Source organism: Sinohyriopsis cumingii, chromosome 4 (genome assembly GCF_028554795.1).
Source record: "Sinohyriopsis cumingii isolate HCF-2022 chromosome 4, ASM2855479v2, whole genome shotgun sequence".
NCBI classification, from domain to species: domain Eukaryota; kingdom Metazoa; phylum Mollusca; class Bivalvia; order Unionida; family Unionidae; genus Sinohyriopsis; species Sinohyriopsis cumingii.
Genome location: NC_142964.1, coordinates 43,143,946 through 43,161,943, shown reverse-complemented (window position 1 = coordinate 43,161,943; position 17,998 = coordinate 43,143,946). Strand labels below are relative to the sequence as shown.

Below are 17,998 nucleotides of genomic sequence, written 5' to 3'. Positions count from 1 at the left end.
GATATTACCCTTATTTCCCTCGCTCGCTAACACAGCTTTGTCTGACTCTTTTGGGGAATGTTCCCCCAATTTTAGGCTGCCCAGTTGGCGTAAGTCGCCCCGCATGTCCGAGCATGGCCTTCGGGCCTGTAAGTCAGGACGCATGGGGTTTTTACCGGATCCATCAGATCCATTTCTTTATACAACCTCTACGTCACCGGCCGTCCAACCGTCCCAGCATGGGAACCCTATTGGTAAAACAATCCGACCAAACATGACTTACGGGGATTTTAGTGATAAATCCGTCCGTCAAGCTGTACCGCCAGCAGCATACCAATACTGTGGTGGAGATTTTAGTGAGAAATCTGTCCGTCCAGCCAGGCCATTGGTGCAGCCAGTACCAGTGATAGCAGGACCATCGCCAACATTCAGACCGACCACAAGCCAGACAAACCAGCCGGCAGGGCCGTCCGTCCATATGTCCACGGCTTATCCACAAGGGAGAGTTAGTGACAGTGTTAAGGATGACGGAATCGTGTCATCTATGCCACCTGGTATGCTCTATCCAGAAATGCAAGCTATTACAAAACACGACTCGGCACACAGTGAGGGTGACGAAACTCCTGCAAATCAGCCGTACACAAATCCAACCATGGAACGGACTGAGTTTGGCTTCAAGGCAGCAGTGGAAGAAATTTATAGGGTGTTGGCAATTTCAGAATGCCCTCCACCTCCTACCGCCACTCAAGACTACAAAGTTAAGGCGTCTGTAGATCTTGACGGGGAGGAAGAGACGTGGTCCGTCCAGCTCCTTCCCCAGTCAGCAAAAATTAAGGAGATCAACGATCGTCTATCAGGACGAATAGGTGATCCGGGGAATGCTAAGGCGTTCTTTTCAGAAAGCCAAATACCAGCGACGTTCTCAGGTCGCTGGTACAAAACTCATTCAGACACCTTCAGTACAGATCTTCTGGCCCTGGACAAAAATATGGCAGCAGTTCACATGTCTGCTCCACTGTTTTACAAAGTGGACAAAAATGTGTTCCATGCCATGTTGAAGCTAGTCAGGAACGTAGTCGCTACGTCTTCAATGTTAGACTTGGCTTCTTTAGCCATTTTCCGACTCGCAGAAAAATCCGACAATGACCACGCTTGGGAAGTGACAGCCTGGATTGCTAGAGTTATTAACAGGGCAGCTCACTATTCCATGGCTAATGCATTGACTGCTTCTGCCAACTTAGACCTGATACGACGTGACGCATGTCTGCGGTCCACGTCACTCAAGCCCCATCATACTCTGGCGTAACGGATGACTCCGTTGGGTCGCCTTTACTCTTTGGAGGAAAAATTGAAGAAGTTCGGAAGCAGGCAGCTCAGGAACTGCCCCTCCAACTCGCCACCCAGCCCTCGCAGGTGTTTAGAAAAAATCAGCCCCTGCCACAGTGGAGGGATGATTGGCGGACCAGGGACAAGGGATCCTTACAATCAAATGTGCAGTATAGATCCCAACCCAATGCCAGGAGACAACAGTCTAATCAAGCTAGGAGGCAACCATACAGAAGCGGTAAGAAACAAAGTTTCTCCGTCTTCCAGCCTCCTAACTCTAAAAATTGACATACCCTCTCCACCACCCGCAGACAGCCAACCTGTGGGCGGCCGCCTTCTGCAATTTCAGGACCACTGGACCACCTTTTTTCCTTAGAACGATTGGGTGATCCAGATCATTTCGGAGGGACTTCGGATTTCATTTATCCAACCCCCTCCCCTGTCCTCCTCTCCCCTATTCACGGACGTACCGTCCAATCGGGAGAAGGATACCTTTCTACAACAGGAGATACGGTCGCTCATAGAAAAACGGGTGGTGGAGATTGTGAAAAACCCGCGATCGCCGGGGTTTTATTCCAGGCTGTTTCTTATCCAGAAGGCGAATGCCAAGTTGAGGCCGATGATTGACCTGAGTCGCCTCAACCAATACATTTTACCACCGAAATTCAAGATGGAAACGGCAGGATCAATCCGTCTTTCCATCCGGCGGAACGAGTATGCCGTCAGTCTAGATATGACCAACACATATTTTCACGTCCCTATCCATCCCGCGTCACGGAAATTTCTCCGATTTGCTTACCGCGACGCGGTTTATCAGTTCCAGGTCCTACCTTTTGGCCTCAACATCAGCCCTTGGGTTTTTACCAAGGTTATGGATTGCATCGTCACCCTGTTCTGCTCGACTTCATCTACAGGGATGGCAGTGTACTTGGACGACATCCTCCAGAAACATATGGTAAGTTCTATTCTGCTCAAAGGCAGAAACGATCTTTTAGCACTTTTAGATCATCTAGGCTTTCTCATGAACTGGAAAAAGTCCGATCTTTGTCCATCTCAGCATTTTGTCCATCTGGGATTGGAGTTTCTCACCAATCTGAATCTGGTACGGCTTCCTCGCGCTCGCGTAATCCGGATCGTCGAACTCGTCGAGTCTGTTTCCAACAGGACGTGGATTTCAGCAAGAGAATTCTTGCAACTCCTCGGATTATTCAATGTGGCGGCGGACATGATCCCACTTGGCCGTCTTTTTATGCGTCCCTTACAAATGACGTTACTGGCACAATGGCGCCCCTTTTCAAGTCCCCTCAATCAAATAATAATGATCAAGCCCGAGATGCGATCATTCCTGAGTCAGTGGCACAACCAGGATGGCTGTCCACGGGGATTCCTCTGGAGATGCCCCAAGCGGAGATAATGGTATGTACCGATGCCAGTACCTACGGTTGGGGTGCCCACCTGTTGCCGGACTTCGCTACAGTCAGCGGCACGTGGGAGCCAGAGGAGAGGTCTCTCCAGATCAACCTTTTAGAAATGAGGGCTGTCATCAATGCCTTTCATTTCTGGAAGGATCAACTCTCAGGAAAAACTGTCCTCATTATGTAAGACAACTCTGTGGTGGTGACTTACCTCCTCAAACAAGGGGGCACCAAATCACTAGACCTGTGCATTCTGATCTGGCAGTTTCTACGTTGGTGCGACAACCACCACATCAACGTACAAATCAGACACATTCCCGGCAGACTCAATGTATTGGCCGACACTCTATCCAGGAAAGGTCAAGTCATTCACATGGAATGGTCACTCCATCAATCAGTCTTTCTTCGGATTTGCACACTTTGGGGGCGTCCAATGGTCAATCTTTTTGCGACAAGGTGGAATCGCAAGTTGCCCACCTTCGTCTCTCCGGTTCCAAACCCAGAGGCTTGGGCTGTGGATGCTCTGTCAATCAGCTGGGAGGGGTTGTGGGCATTCGCCTACCCTCCCACGGTTTTGGTACCAAAAATAATCAAGAGGTTAAGGGGTCAGAACTGTTGGATGATTCTGATTGCCCCTTTCAGATGGAACAAGTCCTGGGTTACCGATCTACTCGATCTAGCGATAGATCTACCCAGGAAGATTCCAACCAGCCCAAATCTTCTCAAACAACCGTGGTCACAGGTGTTCCACCTCTGCCCGGATCGTCGTCTTCTTCATGCTTGGCTCTTGTCCGGGCAGCCTTGCGAGACAAACAATTTAAACCTTCGATTGTGGAGAGAATCTCAAGAGCAAGAAGGCCCTCCACTCTGAAGGCTTACGAGGGAAAGTGGCGTGTTTTCAGGGACTGGTGCCATATCAATAACATCATCCCTTTGAGTGTCTCAATCCCTCAACTGGCCGACTTTTTTCTCTGGCTTTTCGAGGAGAAACAGTTGGCCCCAATTACTATCAAAGGCTACCGCTCCATGATATCAGACACATTCCACCATCATGGTAGATGTGACATTGGGCATAACAAAGATCTATCAGATCTTTTAGCCAATTTTGATTTCAATCGACCAAAATCCCTCACCCTGTTTCCAAAATGGAATCTGTCCTGGGTTTTAACATGGCTCAATTCAGACAAATTTGAACCTTTAGGTCACACTTCGTTAAAGCTACTATCATACAAAACATGTTTCTTGATAGCCTTAGCTTCAGCATGCAGGGTGAGCGAGTTACATGCCCTTTCCAGTGACCCGAACTTTCTTCAGTTCAGATCAGATGGTTCGGTGGTCCTCCTGACGCAACCAGGCTTTGTAGCCAAAAAATAGGTTACCATTCATTGGCAATCAAAGAATTGTCATTCGCTCGCTCTCTTCCATACATAAGTCAAGAGCAGCAGCCATGCAAGATCCTGTTCATGCACTCAAGCACTATTTAAAATGCACAGAGATGTGTCGGGACACACGTAAGCGCCTCTTTCTTCCAGTCAAAGCTGGTAAACAGGATATCACCCCTCAAGCCCTTGCTTCATGGCTGAAGTGGGTTATACGCTCAGCGTACTCTGAGGTCTTACAAGATCAGAGTCGCCTCATGAAGGTTACGGCTCATGATATTAGAGCAATCTCGGCGAGCCTGGCATTCGAACGCAATGTTTCGATCCAAGATATAATAGAAGCTGTTGGCTGGCATGCAGAGTCAACCTTCTCCAGTTTTTATCTCAGAGATTTGGCAGAGGCAAACCTTGAATCTGGTAGGTCCGGTGTCAGCAGCCCAGATGACCACCAGACCCATTTAAAACAATCAGCACAGCCTATCAGCTTCGCTGGATTCACCAGTGAAATTTCGTAGGTAAGAAGATTTCAATAACTATCTTCTTAACCGTATATAGGGGTCACATATCATGTGACCCTAGGCTGTGTTGCTGATGAAATTAGGAGAACGGGTTATCGTTCAAATGGGGAATCCAGCCATCATTCCCTTGAAGGTACCCGGGGTGGAGGTAGGATGCTCAGCATTCCCTCCTCCTATTACTTATTCTCCTAATCACATTACTTAAAAACCCTCCCAACCACCCCGCTATGCAAGCATCCTCGTATAATATATATCGCTCGGCTTAAAAAACTAGCGACACCTGGTGGTGGCAAGGGGAGGTAAGCGGCAAGAGTTATTGCCCTTTGGTCTATATAAGATAGACCAAAAAGACGAATTTTTGTCTTTTAGTAGGGTTGGATTCGAGAGGTAGCAGGCTTATATTCCTAACGTTAATGTGATCGGGTAAGTATTCTCGGAGAAACATAATTTACTAAAAATTTGCTTTTCCAAGTTAAGAAATGATTCAGATTGTTAAATCTGCTGCATTACAGTGTTTTTGACCCATATTTGGCTGTTTTCCCAGAGGAGACCTAGCAAAAGAGTAAATGGAAGGACTTGCAGAAGAGAAAATGGAAGGGCTTGCAAAAGCGTGAAAGGAAGGGCTTGGAGGAGTGAAATGAAGTGCTTGCAAAAGAGTGAAGGAATGGGCTTGCAAAAGAGAGACTGGAAGGGCTTGTGCAAGCATGAAAGGAAAGGCTTGCAAAGAGAAAATGGAAGGGCTTGCGGAAGAGAGAATTGAAAGGCTTGCAAAGAGAGAATGGAAGGGCTTGCAAGAGTGAAAGGAATAGCTTGCAAATGAGTGAAAGAAAGGGCTTGCAACAGAGAATGGAGGGGCTTGTAAAAGAGTGGAAAGAATAGCTTGCAAAATAGTGAAAGGAATAGAGTTCGCAAAAGAGAGAATAGAAGGGCTTGCGAAAGATTGAAATTAAGAGCTTGCAAGAGTAAAGTGAAAAGCTTGCAAAAGGGTGAGTTGAAGTTAGACAACTTTTAAAGATACTCTTTCAGTCACAAATTGCCACATGTATATTGCATTATAACTTGTTAAGCACACAAGTATCAAACTTTCTTCCCAAAATTTATTTTTCAGGAGATGAGAAAAAGAGCAAAATTTGACCCAGGTGTCAAAGATGTATTAGTCAAGGTAATGTTTATTTTGAGGAAATGTTTTAGATTTACCATGATTACTTTTTGTACTGTCCATGCATTTTATAGGAAAGGCTTGCTATATGTTTTAATATTTCATTAGTATTATACTAATATAATATTTTATGCAGATATGTAGGACTTATTTCTTTGTAGTAGGCATGTTTAATGCACAGATGTGGAACAGTACTCTTTATTTTTATACATTGTTGTTGGACAGTGCTCTTTGTATTGGGGTGTGATTTATACACAGATGTGGAACAGTACTCTTTGTATGGGGTGTTTTTTTCACAGATGCAGGACTACCCATTATATGGGGTGTTTTATACACAGATGTGGAACAGTACTCTTTGTAGTGGGTGTGTCTTGTACACTGATTTAGGACAGTACTCTTACTGTACTCTCTGTATTCTGGTGTGTTTTATACACATGTGGAACAGTACTCTGGTGTGGGGTGTGTTTTATACACAGATGTGGAACAGTACTCTTTGTAATGGGGGTGTCTTATACACTGATTTAGGACAGTCCTTTCAGTACTCTTTGTATTCAGGTGTGTTTTATACACATATTGGACAGTACTCTTTGTAGTGGGGTGTTTTATACACAGATGTTGGACTCCCATTTTAATAGGCTATGTTTTATACACAGATGTGGAACAGTACTTGTTGTGGGGTGTCTTTTACACTGACTCTTAGTATTTGGGTTTGTTTTTACACAGATGTGGGACAGCACTCTTTGTAGTGTAGTGTGTCTTATACACTAATGTAGGACAGTACGCTTTGTCTTTGGGTGTGTTTTATGCACATATGTGGAGCAGTACTCCTTGTAGTGGGGTGTGTTTTATACACAGATGTGGAACAGTACTCTTTGAAATAGAGTGTCTTATACACTGATTTAGAACAGTACTCTAACTGTACTCTTTGTATTCTGGTTGTTTTATGCATAGATATGGGACAGTACTCTTTGTAGTGGGGTATTGTTTTACATGTGTTGTTGTTGTAGGGTTTAATGCCATTTTTCAGCACACGATAGGCTATACATGGCGGTCAGTATTAATGGTGGAGGAAGAACCCGGGAAATCCGCAGAAAGAACCACCGACCCTCGAGAAGCTACTGGCAAGCTTTCTCACATACCCACATTGGCCGAATCTGAGACTCGACCTACGCAGACAGGTGAGATGGCAGTGATCCGTAACGGAGAGCGCTTTAAACCACTCGGCCACTCGGGGCCCCTGTTTTTACATGTGGGACTACCCATTGTAGTAATGTGTGTTTTTTACACAGTACTCTTTGTAGTGGGGTGGTTTTTTACACAGATGTTTGTCTACCCATTTTAATGGTGTGTGTTTTATACACAGAGGTGTAACAGTGCTCTTTATAGTAGGGTGTGTCTTATACACTGATGTAGGACAGTACTATTTGTATTTGGGTGTATTTTATACACAGATGTGGGACAGTATTCTTTGTAGTGGTGTTTTTTTACACAGATATAAGACAGTACTCTTTGTAGTGGGATGTGTTTTATACACAGATAAATATGACAGGTTAAAGATTATTTACCATATACAGCTTTACTGTTTTCAGGGATTACAACAGTGTCAGCAGAAGTTAATTGACCTGATGTGTATTATGGAGGTGGAGATCAGTCCAGACCATAAGAAGCCTGTGGTGACCATGCTCATTCCCATTTCTTCAGAACACATTCAAGCACTATATAGATGTGTCTCCTACAAAAGCTGATCAATAAAGTTGGTTTTTATGGTTAACATACCTTTTTTCAAACATGTTTAGTTTGTTTTCTTTTTTGGTTTTGCTTTTTAGTTGTGGTTTTATGGTCACAATATCAACCAAGCTTATGTGATCAGATAGCTGTGTATCATCCATGTCCTTCATTATCTGTTGTTTATCAATGATTACGTGCTTGGGAACACAGTGACTTGAATACCACCTGGTAATTGATTTTGGTCGAACTTTGCATGTTGTATTTTTACAACAAGATCAGTAACCTTTGACTCAAGGTCATAGGTCACAGTTGACAGAGTAGAATTTGTACTGCATTTAGTTTATGTTTCAACTGTAGTTTGTACTTGCTTGCATCCTACCACATCTAATGGGTTTGATTACCGACATTTTTCCAACATGAGTTCAAGGTCATATGTAATAACTTTAGTTTTTTTAAATTAAAATTGCTTATAAACAAAATAACTTGTAATGAGTAAATAGGAATGGGTTTCTGTCATACATGGCTTTAAGTTTACTTCTGAAATATCCTAGATGAGTTAGAATACCAACCCATCATGACTTTGAGTTCATGTTAAATGCCATAATTAAGGTTTTCAAATGAAGTTTACTGATATTTCATGACTGGCTTTGGTAATTATTAACACATCAGCAAAATCTACTTTTAATACTCTTCATTTTGCCATCTAGAGTTCATGGTGAAAGTTCATAACTTGGGTGTATTTTAACTGCAGTTCCTCCTATGGATGCACACTGTATGAATAGGTATGTATTATATGAGGTTCATAATAGTAGGCAAGTTTGTAAATAGGTTTGATCAGTCATCTTTGTTAGTCTAATTTCCGATATGTTATCCCTATCTACACCTTGGCAGATCATTTAGATATTTCAGTGCTTCAGGTCTGTGAATTTTGCATACAATCAAAATTAGGTTGTTCAAATTTGAACACTGTTCCTATACGATTGAGACAAGTGGAGCACAGAACTAGAATGGACTTATAAATAAGCAATTTTCTACTGCCGGTCCAACCGCTCTGGTGGCCTAGTGGTTAGAGCATTCACCTCCGATGTGGGAGGTCGTGAGTTCAATCCCCAGTCGAGTCATACCAAAGACTTATAAAAATGGCACTAAAAGCTGCTTCGCTTGGCGCTCAGCATTAAGAGGTTAGTGTTAGGACATATCAGCCTGGTGTCGGGATAATGTGGCTGGGTGGGACATTATGCTACATGTCTGCGGCATGATGCCCCAGTGCTGGACATCACTTTAAACTGCCACACTGCAGACATCATAGCAGTATAACTGAAGAATTGTTAAAGCTACGTTAAAAATCCAAATTACACACACACACACACACACACACAGAGTCCATGTTTGTACAAATACATCCTTTCTCTTTAATACACCTGTAATGGCTTTTCTGTTATACTTTTGATGTTAAACTTACAAAGTATCCTTTTGAAATCAGTTGCCTCCACCATTTTCAGCCAGCGTACAACACACCACTGTTACATTGGTTAGTTGGCATTATATACACTCATAAAATCCAATTCACTAGGACAAAGCTGCAAAAGCTGTAGCAAGGGAGACAACTCAAAATCCAATTCACTAGGACAAAAGCTGTAGGTATCACAGTACCAATTGTTTTTCCACATACCTCAATGCTAATGTTTTGTGAAATAAATATACTTTCTATCCTATCTCAGCATGCATGTCACACACCATCATAGAGAACAATGCTAGATTGTCAATTTGACAAGGACAAAACCAGGTACTCCATTGCATTTAAGAGAGATAACTCTGCTGGAACTAGACGGGTAAGGTGTACCACGTTTAAAAAAAATCATAAAAAATACAAAATATTATATAGATAGAAATTAACATGATCTCACATGTTGCCAAGAGGCACAACTTTTTTAAAAAGCCTAACAGAAAGTAAAACTCTTACATAATGCACCAACTATTGTTCTTTATTTCTGAATGTAATCTTCCCTACACCTTAAGCTCCGCCCAATGCAGAAGTAGGGTGCTACAGATGCTGCAATGGGTAATTTGACCCAATCTGTGTTTTGATTGAAATTTGTGTTCTCATTGCATACCATTAGCATTCCTTTCCTATTTACATTTTATCATCTTTTCATTTTATTTGTATGTTGTTAGACAGAATGTATTATTATGTCTGTCTGTACATCCTTTTCTCTGTTGATCTTTTAACAATATCATTTCCACACAATAACTCAAGTTGTCCACCATCGAGAGTCACTAAACTTGGGATAAGAAGAAACCCATACAGTTTTTGGGGTTAAAAGATGAAAGGTCAAAGTTACTGTGACTAAAAGAATTTTTTAATATGTTTTTTAATTACTTTTTTTTTTTAAAAGTCATCCACTTCAGAAATATTTTACCTTCAGAATGTGTAAAGCATTGCATTTTTCTACTATTCAATTTCTGCTTAAAGAATGTTTAAATGTAATATATGAATAATATATGAGGATGGGAATTACAATATTTGCACTTAGAAATGTAATACATTGCCTACAGTAACATAAAATTGAGTACATCTTGCCTATTGTATTCACCAAACAACACCTTTTCTTTAGATAATTTAATTTTGTATTCGAGTACATTACTAGTATTCAGCGACACAAAGTCAGCCCAAAACCACAGGACTTTGTTGCATTCTCCAAATGGATGGTATGTGGATTCAGGAGATGGCCCACAAAAAGATGGCACATGGGTTCAAGAAACTGCCCACAAGAAGATGGCATATGGATTAAGGAAACTGCCCTCAGAAAGATGGCATATGGATTCAGGAAACTGCCCACAAAAAGTTGGCATATGGATTCAGGAAGCTGCCCACAAAAAGATGGGGGCCCCGAGTGGTCTAAAGCGCTGTCCGTTACGGACCACTGCCATCTCACCTCTGTCTGCGTGGGTTCGAGTCTCGGATTCAGCCAATGTGGGTATGTGAGAAAGCTTGCCAGTAGCTTCTCGTGGGTCGGTGGTTCTTTCCGGGGTTTTCCCGAGTTCTTCCTCCACCATTGATACTGGCCGCCATATATGGCCTAACGTGTGCTGAAAAATGGCGTTAAACCCTACAACAACAACAACAACAAAAACATGGCATAATTATTCAGGAAACTGCCCTAAAAAAGATGGCATATTGATTCAGGAAACTGCCCACAAAAAGACGGTATATGGATTCAGGAAGCTACCCTAAAAAAGATGGCACATGGATTCAGGAAACTGCTCTCTAAAAGATGACATATGGATTCAGAAAACTGAACACAAAAAGATGGCATCTGGATTCAGGAAACTGAACACAAAAACATATTACCATGTATAATAGCAATTTTAAATAAAAATGTATTTGTATCAATTGTTCTGTGTTGAATCTTTATCTGAAACCGTTTTGGTGACACTTTATTAATTTTAATATAAATGAGAATTTTTTTGCCAATTGTCATCTTCTATTTGACCAAATTCTCAGTACCACTTCTTGACATTGCAAATTCCCTAATTTTTATCGGATTTTTTTAAAAATTACTTTTGGAACCCTTTTTGTATGCTACAGTGTTAAATAATATAAAGGACACACGGTACTAATTATACGGAAGAACTGTTAACCAGTCTAGAAATGGGTGAACAAATAATAGAGTATTTACAGGTTTGGTGGTCCATAATTGGTTAATATTGAAAATTAAAATTTTAGTAAAAATATCTTTTGAGAGCTTATCCTATCTGTAATTTTAAAAAAAAATATAGAAAAAATTCTATTGATGCAATTTTAGTATTTTTACAGGCTTGACTTAGGAGTACTCGATAATGAAAGTAGCACCTGATTCATTTTGGTGCAGAATCAATAACTTGTTTCATGCACATGTAGATTTTAAAAAAATGCTGCGGGTCATATGGTGTTCTCCACACAGAAGCTTGCACCAAGGATAGTTGTGCATGGAGAAATATAAGTCTGATTATCAGCACCTTGAAATTTTAAGTTATTGAATTTTGAATATGATGGTGTTTCCATATGTTTACCACGGGGATTGAATTAGTACCATGATTATTAAAGCTGATACATGGATTGTTAAGTTTTTCAGATTGTCTCTACCAATTTTTGTCTGATATTCAGTTGCTTTCATTCAGCTTTGGTATTGATTGTTCGGATTGAAAAATAAACCTAGAAGTGATTAAAACATACAAAACCACTGCCCACTAGCATCCATTAAGTCATTAATTCTTCTAATTCATTGTTTAACATAATTCCTTTTAAACACGGACTTACCTCCTATACATTAATTGTGCCATATGAGACTATCTAAAAAATTTGGTGTGTCAGCTGAAAAAGAATTTCCAAAGTTGATCCAAACGTAAAAAAACCACTATCTCTCCAAAAAGTATTTATTCACATTTTTTAAATTTTAGGAGGTTTACCCCAAACAAGCAGAAGTTGGTGATACTTTGTCCAAGATGCCTCTAAGATGTTTTTCTTTTTTGTTCATGTAAGTTTAAGCCATCTAATTCAAGTAATCTTCAATGCATAAACAAATCGTATGGAGATCTATAATTCTCATTCATAAACAAATCGTATATACATCTATAATTCTCATTCATAAACAAATCGTATATACATCTATCATTCTCATTCATAAACAAATCGTATATACATCTATCATTCTCATTCATAAACAAATCGTATATATATCTATCATTCTCAAACCTCCCAAATTGTAAGCACCAAATTAAAAAAATGTAGTTCATTTAGATTCAAACTTTCTTAGATGTCGATGGTAAAGATAGAAATTCTAAACTCTTAACAACTTTAATTCAACCAAAGGATGTACAATCTCTTTTTGACAACTGTTTTAGCAAGTTTATTTTACTTCTTTAATTTTCTTTTCATAATTTATTTCTACCATTTTTTTTTCAAGCCGATTTGAAGACTTTGCCCCTATTATGTAAACTCACCATCCCCAATTTATTTGATAACTGACAAACTCTGTCATTTCAAAATTTACTTCCAAATCAGATAACCTTTGTTTTATGAACGTTGGCACCAGTCCAGAAATATAGAATAGTAAAATAAAAGATCCAGGGCAAACTTCGGTGATTCTTATATTCCTCCTAATGTTTTTATGTGGATCACATTTCGACCATATTATCTGCACATGCATTTTTGTTATTTCTTTTACATTTCTAAATGAAATAAAGCAGAGTAAAGTTAAATACCAAAATCGGATTAAATTTTTTTTTAACTAATTGCTTTGGATGTTGGAATGTAAAGTCATTATATATTTAGTGTAAATCCACTGAAATATATGTCAAACCTAGGGATACTCCAGTAGCCTAATCAATCACTGGTCTTATTGTCTGATTGGTTAATTCCTTATACACGATTAGTGGTTTAATTACAGTGTTGGAGCACTAGTTGAATTTTAAGCAGTAAGATTCCGACACACATCAAATTAATATAAAAAATACCTCCACCACACACACACACACATAACGATTGCTTCAAATGCTTAAACTCTTAACTCGCAATTCTTGCTCACTGAATATTGTGGTACAAAAACCTTACTATTTGCGCAAAAATAGGAAGTACTACAACACCACTGATAGCTTGCACACTTGTATTATTTCCTTTTTTCATTGTGGTAGCGCAGAATACTCGTATGCTGAAACAAAACTGTTAACCTCTTCCCAGGGCCAGATGGGGGTTGGGTGGTTGTCTGGATCCCACCCGTGCTAGATAGAAATGTACACTCACAACGTATACTCGCTTATCACTTGAAATTTGACCATCGTTTTATTCTTGCGCACATTTATTGAGTATTATACACACTTTGAGTAAACAGACTTGTTTTGAGGCTCTTTCGAGGAAAGTCGGGGCCCTTTTCAAATTTTGGAAAATCCCCGTCCCACCCCCAGGGCCGGCCTTAGGCCGATTTGACTGATCAGGTCTAACGCTCACAGGTAGATAAAGTAATTTTAAAGCGATGGTGGAACATTTTAAGTTCAGTATTATATAACACTTGTTTATAAGTTTATTTCCAAATGCAGTGTTCACACTGGGCCGCGCGAAAACAATTCAGATCGGGACCCAAATTTTGCTCAGGCCGTTCCTTCCACCCACCCCCAGCACTTGGCGTGACATGGCCTGCTTCCTACTTGATTCAACGGAGCTGATATGATGTTACAATTCCATTGTTTCAGAATAATAAACAAATTTGAAATTTATCGTACAAGATAAACTCTAGAGCAAAGCCACCTTGTAGTTAACTTCATAGCTTCAAGAGTTGATATAAATATTCAACGAAATTAAGCAATTATATCGTGTTGAAGAGATAAGAAATGTTGATTTGAACATTTCAGACACCAAGACAGGTGTAATGCTATGTTTCAAGAAAGAATATAATTTCCAGATTGCATTCTTTGATGTAAACATCGATACAAGTATCATTGTTCCAGATGAAAATATTGATACAAGTAGCATCAATCCAGATGAAAACAATGATACAAGTAGCATCAATCCAGAAAACATTGACACAAGTAGCATCAATCCAGATGAAAACATTGATACAAGTAGCATCAATCCAGATGAAAACAATGATACAAGTAGCATCAATCCAGAAAACATTGACACAAGTAGCATCAATCCAGATGAAAACATTGATACAAGTAGCATCAATCCGGATGAAAACAATGATACAAGTAGCATCAATCCAGAAAACACTGACACAAGTAGCATCAATCCAGATGAAAACATTGACACAAGTAGCATCAGTCCAGATGAAAACATTGATACAAGTAGCATCAATACAGAAAACATTGATATAGTTTAAAACATTATTATATGCTCATTTTTTTCTCCGTTAACTTTACATTATCAGAATCGCTCAGTATTTTATAATATTGCACTCGCGCTCACAATTCATATTGCACTCATAAAGAAACTACTTTCTAATGTAAACAATTAATGGACGCAGACACCATCACTTTTATTTTATTTGTCTGTGGATGAAGTAAACCAACTGTTTGAGCCATTTGAAAGTAGAGATGCCAGAGTTGACAATGTGGATGAATTCATAGACTAACAAAAGAATCTTTCAACGAAGCGGGCGACTGAACTTGATATTAGAAATGTGCAGTGATGGCTGTATGATAACTACTTTGTAAACAAACCATGTACACTCATGTTGTAGACGCTTTACGTTTTGGTTAATTAAATTTGTTTCTGAATGAACTAAAGCAGATGTTTCGTGGACTGCCACATACCAGCTGCTTTGCTACATTCCGCGTTAACTTTTTTGATGCATGTTTTGTATTTAGGCGGGCGACAGACGCCAGATTTCATAAAATTGCTGGGTCCTTACAAATAACACGCAAGTGACAATGTATTAACTGTCTTCTTTAGCTGGTAATAAGAATGGCAAAAATACTTAGTTTTACATCCTGAATTTCTTCAAAATGTACTTTCTTAGTTCTGCAAATCCGAATTACATGAGCCATGTCATGGGTTCTCAAGCTTGATTATACATTTCGAAATTGTACTGTAATTTCGACTATATTCCAAGTGCAATTACATCTTCCTTACTGTACTCAAAATGAAGTAAACATTATATTTCATTGCGTGCTTTTTGATAATTGCAATTGAAAGACCTCATATTTTCCCATATTTTGATTTCAAACATTCAATGACAGAACAGAAACACGCTTGCAGATGTGACCACGTTGCTCCGTCGTCGCTGAAATTCGATTTACTTCATGTAGAGTTCGCACAGATTAATCCAGTCCTAAATCACGAAATTTCGTAGAAACGACAAAAATACCAAAATCTATTCATTCAAGAATAATAGAAATTGTTGAATGCGCATTCACAATATGGCTCCAAATTTCAATTTTAAGTAGACACGCCATTTTCTGTCGAAAGTTATGTCTAGCGCATGACTAAGTTCAAATTTATTCGGGCGGAGTTGGTGCACATTAATAATCTTGTGTAATGATAATCTGCGCTTGTGTATTTAGTTTGGAATACGGCATACATTACGTTACTTTGTTTCGTGTAGTGTATTTAGTTTGGAATACGGCATATATTACGTTACTTTGTTTCGTGTAGTGTATTTAGTTTGGAATATGGCATACATTACGTTGCTTTGTTTCGTGTAGTGCATTTTTCTTTACATAATTAAACCTTTGGTAGAAAAAGAAAAGGAACATAATAAAAAGATTACTGCATTTGTATGGGAAAATATAAACTCGTTTTTTCGGATGGATTTGCTGTACTCCCAAGGTCTTGCAGTATTTCCATCCGAAAAACTCGTTCATATTTTCCCATACAGATGCAGTAATCTATAAATATAGGTAGCATCAATCCAGTAAACATTGATATAGGTAGCAGCAATCCAGTAAACATTGATATAGATAGCATCAATCCAGTAAACATTGATATAGGTAGCATCAGTCCAATAAACATTGATATAGGTAGCAGCAATCCAGTAAACATTGATATAGGTAGCAGCAATCCAGTAAACATTGATATAGGTAGCATCAATCCAGTAAATATTTATATAGGTAGCATCAATCCAGTAAACATTGATATAGGTAGCAGCAATCCAGTAAACATTGATATAGGTAGCAGCAATCCAGATAGCAAGCAGATCAAACCTGTTGAGTATAAAGCGGGATTTAATTACGTATTTGATGTGGATAAATAGATAAATTTGTATTCAGTTCAATTTATGGCACAGCTCGAAGATCTTGTCAAAGTTACCGGGTCACCTTACAATCATAAACGGGCTAATTCATCTGCGCCTGCATTATATGACATTATAGTCCGTAATAGGTGGATCTTTCATGGATTGCTATTTTCCAACGCTTATCAGTTCAAACCCTGGATCATAACCCTTGGGTGTAAAGTCTTTCCTAACATGTATGGCAAACGTCTGCACGAACGACCGTGTATGTGCCGTAATTTGTAGATGTTCAGCTGCGTAATTTGTAAAGATTGTATATCGTATTGTGGAGAAGAAAAACTACTCTAGCAAGTTCAATATCAGAACTTTACCAACAAAACGGCACGTGTTAAATTGGCAAAACGGCTAGATGATGTAAGAATAAGTAAATAGTCCTTGATTTGGCCCCAAATTTGTGAGATTCCTCGACCTGTATGAACACAATTTTCTAATATTTGTTTTACAGGAATTAGTTTATTCATTATTAAATAGCAAACTACAGAGTTATAGTGCGTACTCGGTTAAGGAGTCTTGTGAATACCTGGCCATGCTGGATGCCTTGATGCGTGTGATTTGCTTATTTTAGCCATGATCCATATCAGAATTAAAAGAGCTGTTTGAGTACTTTTTTTAAACATATATTTTTTCGTGATAAATACTCTCTCTTTTTGTCGTTATTTGGTTTAAAATCTACAAACGATTATTTTTTTAAAAAAACACTATCGATAATTAAGGCTTGCTGCGGGCAAACGTTTGTAGAACTCATCGGAGAATACTCGGACACTCGGCTCAAACTCTCTCTTCATGTTTCGGCAAACATTTTAACAAAACGACCTGTGCATTAACCTAAAATGTCTGCTGTTCAAACGTTGGTTATTTTGTTCTGTTCTGTTTTTGTTTTTGGGTTGAGGGGGTGGGTGGTTACAGAAGAGACAGCTACATTCCTGGCCTTTTTCGCGATAACTGCCATGACGAGCAAGGATATTGGCCGGTGTTTATGACTTTATTTGCAAGGAACCTTTACAACCGAGACAGATTTTTCCTGTTTCTATATTATTGTAGGTTTACCGTATTTAACCTTGTACAGTGCACATCGAACTGTGAACACCTTAGAGCCCGATATGTACGGCATAATGCATACGTATCAGAATGTAGGCAATGCGAACGGCCTCGGTCTTTTTCGTTAAATAATAGACATCGCATATAAGTAGCAAATTGTCCGCATGTTCGTGGTTATTAAATATTAATTATTTATTATTACCAATCTGGGAAATATCATTACATTTACCTAGAAGTCTTTTTCAAAGAACCAAGGTTATTTGCCTTGCAATGTGAAAATGATGTTCCGATGGGGAGCTATGCTGTTCGTCCTGCACATTCTTCCAGCGAATAGCGTACGCTCTTACACTCGAGTATATTCCTTGCTTATCTGTAGAACCAATGAAAACAAAAGATTTCATCGATTGCCATTTTTGAAGTTATTTATTGTATGAAATTATATATTGTCAGAAATGGTTCTCCTAATGAAATAAAACTTTGGCTTTTTTGCAGGCTGGCGGAAGTTAACGCCCCGCTTGAAAGTATATTTTAGGGCTTTGTCGAAACTTGAAGTCGGCTCGTAGAAGTTTGCGATTCCTAATTCAGTTAGGTGAGATATACGGTCTTAAATTATGTTGTTTAAGTGCTCCATGCCTGTCAGTGTGGTCCGAAATAAAAATCAAAGTGATAATTTCAGTGACAAACGACC

General features: G+C 39.3%; 1 protein-coding gene across 2 annotated transcripts in view; it reads left to right on the top strand.

The window, feature by feature from the left end:
- Positions 1 to 7,563, top strand: part of LOC149801056 (recQ-mediated genome instability protein 1-like) — a 77,689-nt gene extending 70,126 nt beyond the window's left edge. For both annotated transcript variants that reach the window (XM_089955091.1, XM_089955090.1), the window contains 2 exons: positions 5,726 to 5,779; positions 7,366 to 7,563. In XM_089955091.1, coding sequence (XP_089811217.1) covers positions 5,726 to 5,779; positions 7,366 to 7,521 — 210 coding nt within the window. In that variant the 3' untranslated portion in view covers positions 7,522 to 7,563. The remainder of the gene's footprint in view (positions 1 to 5,725; positions 5,780 to 7,365) is intronic.
- Positions 7,564 to 17,998: the final 10,435 nt, after the last annotated feature.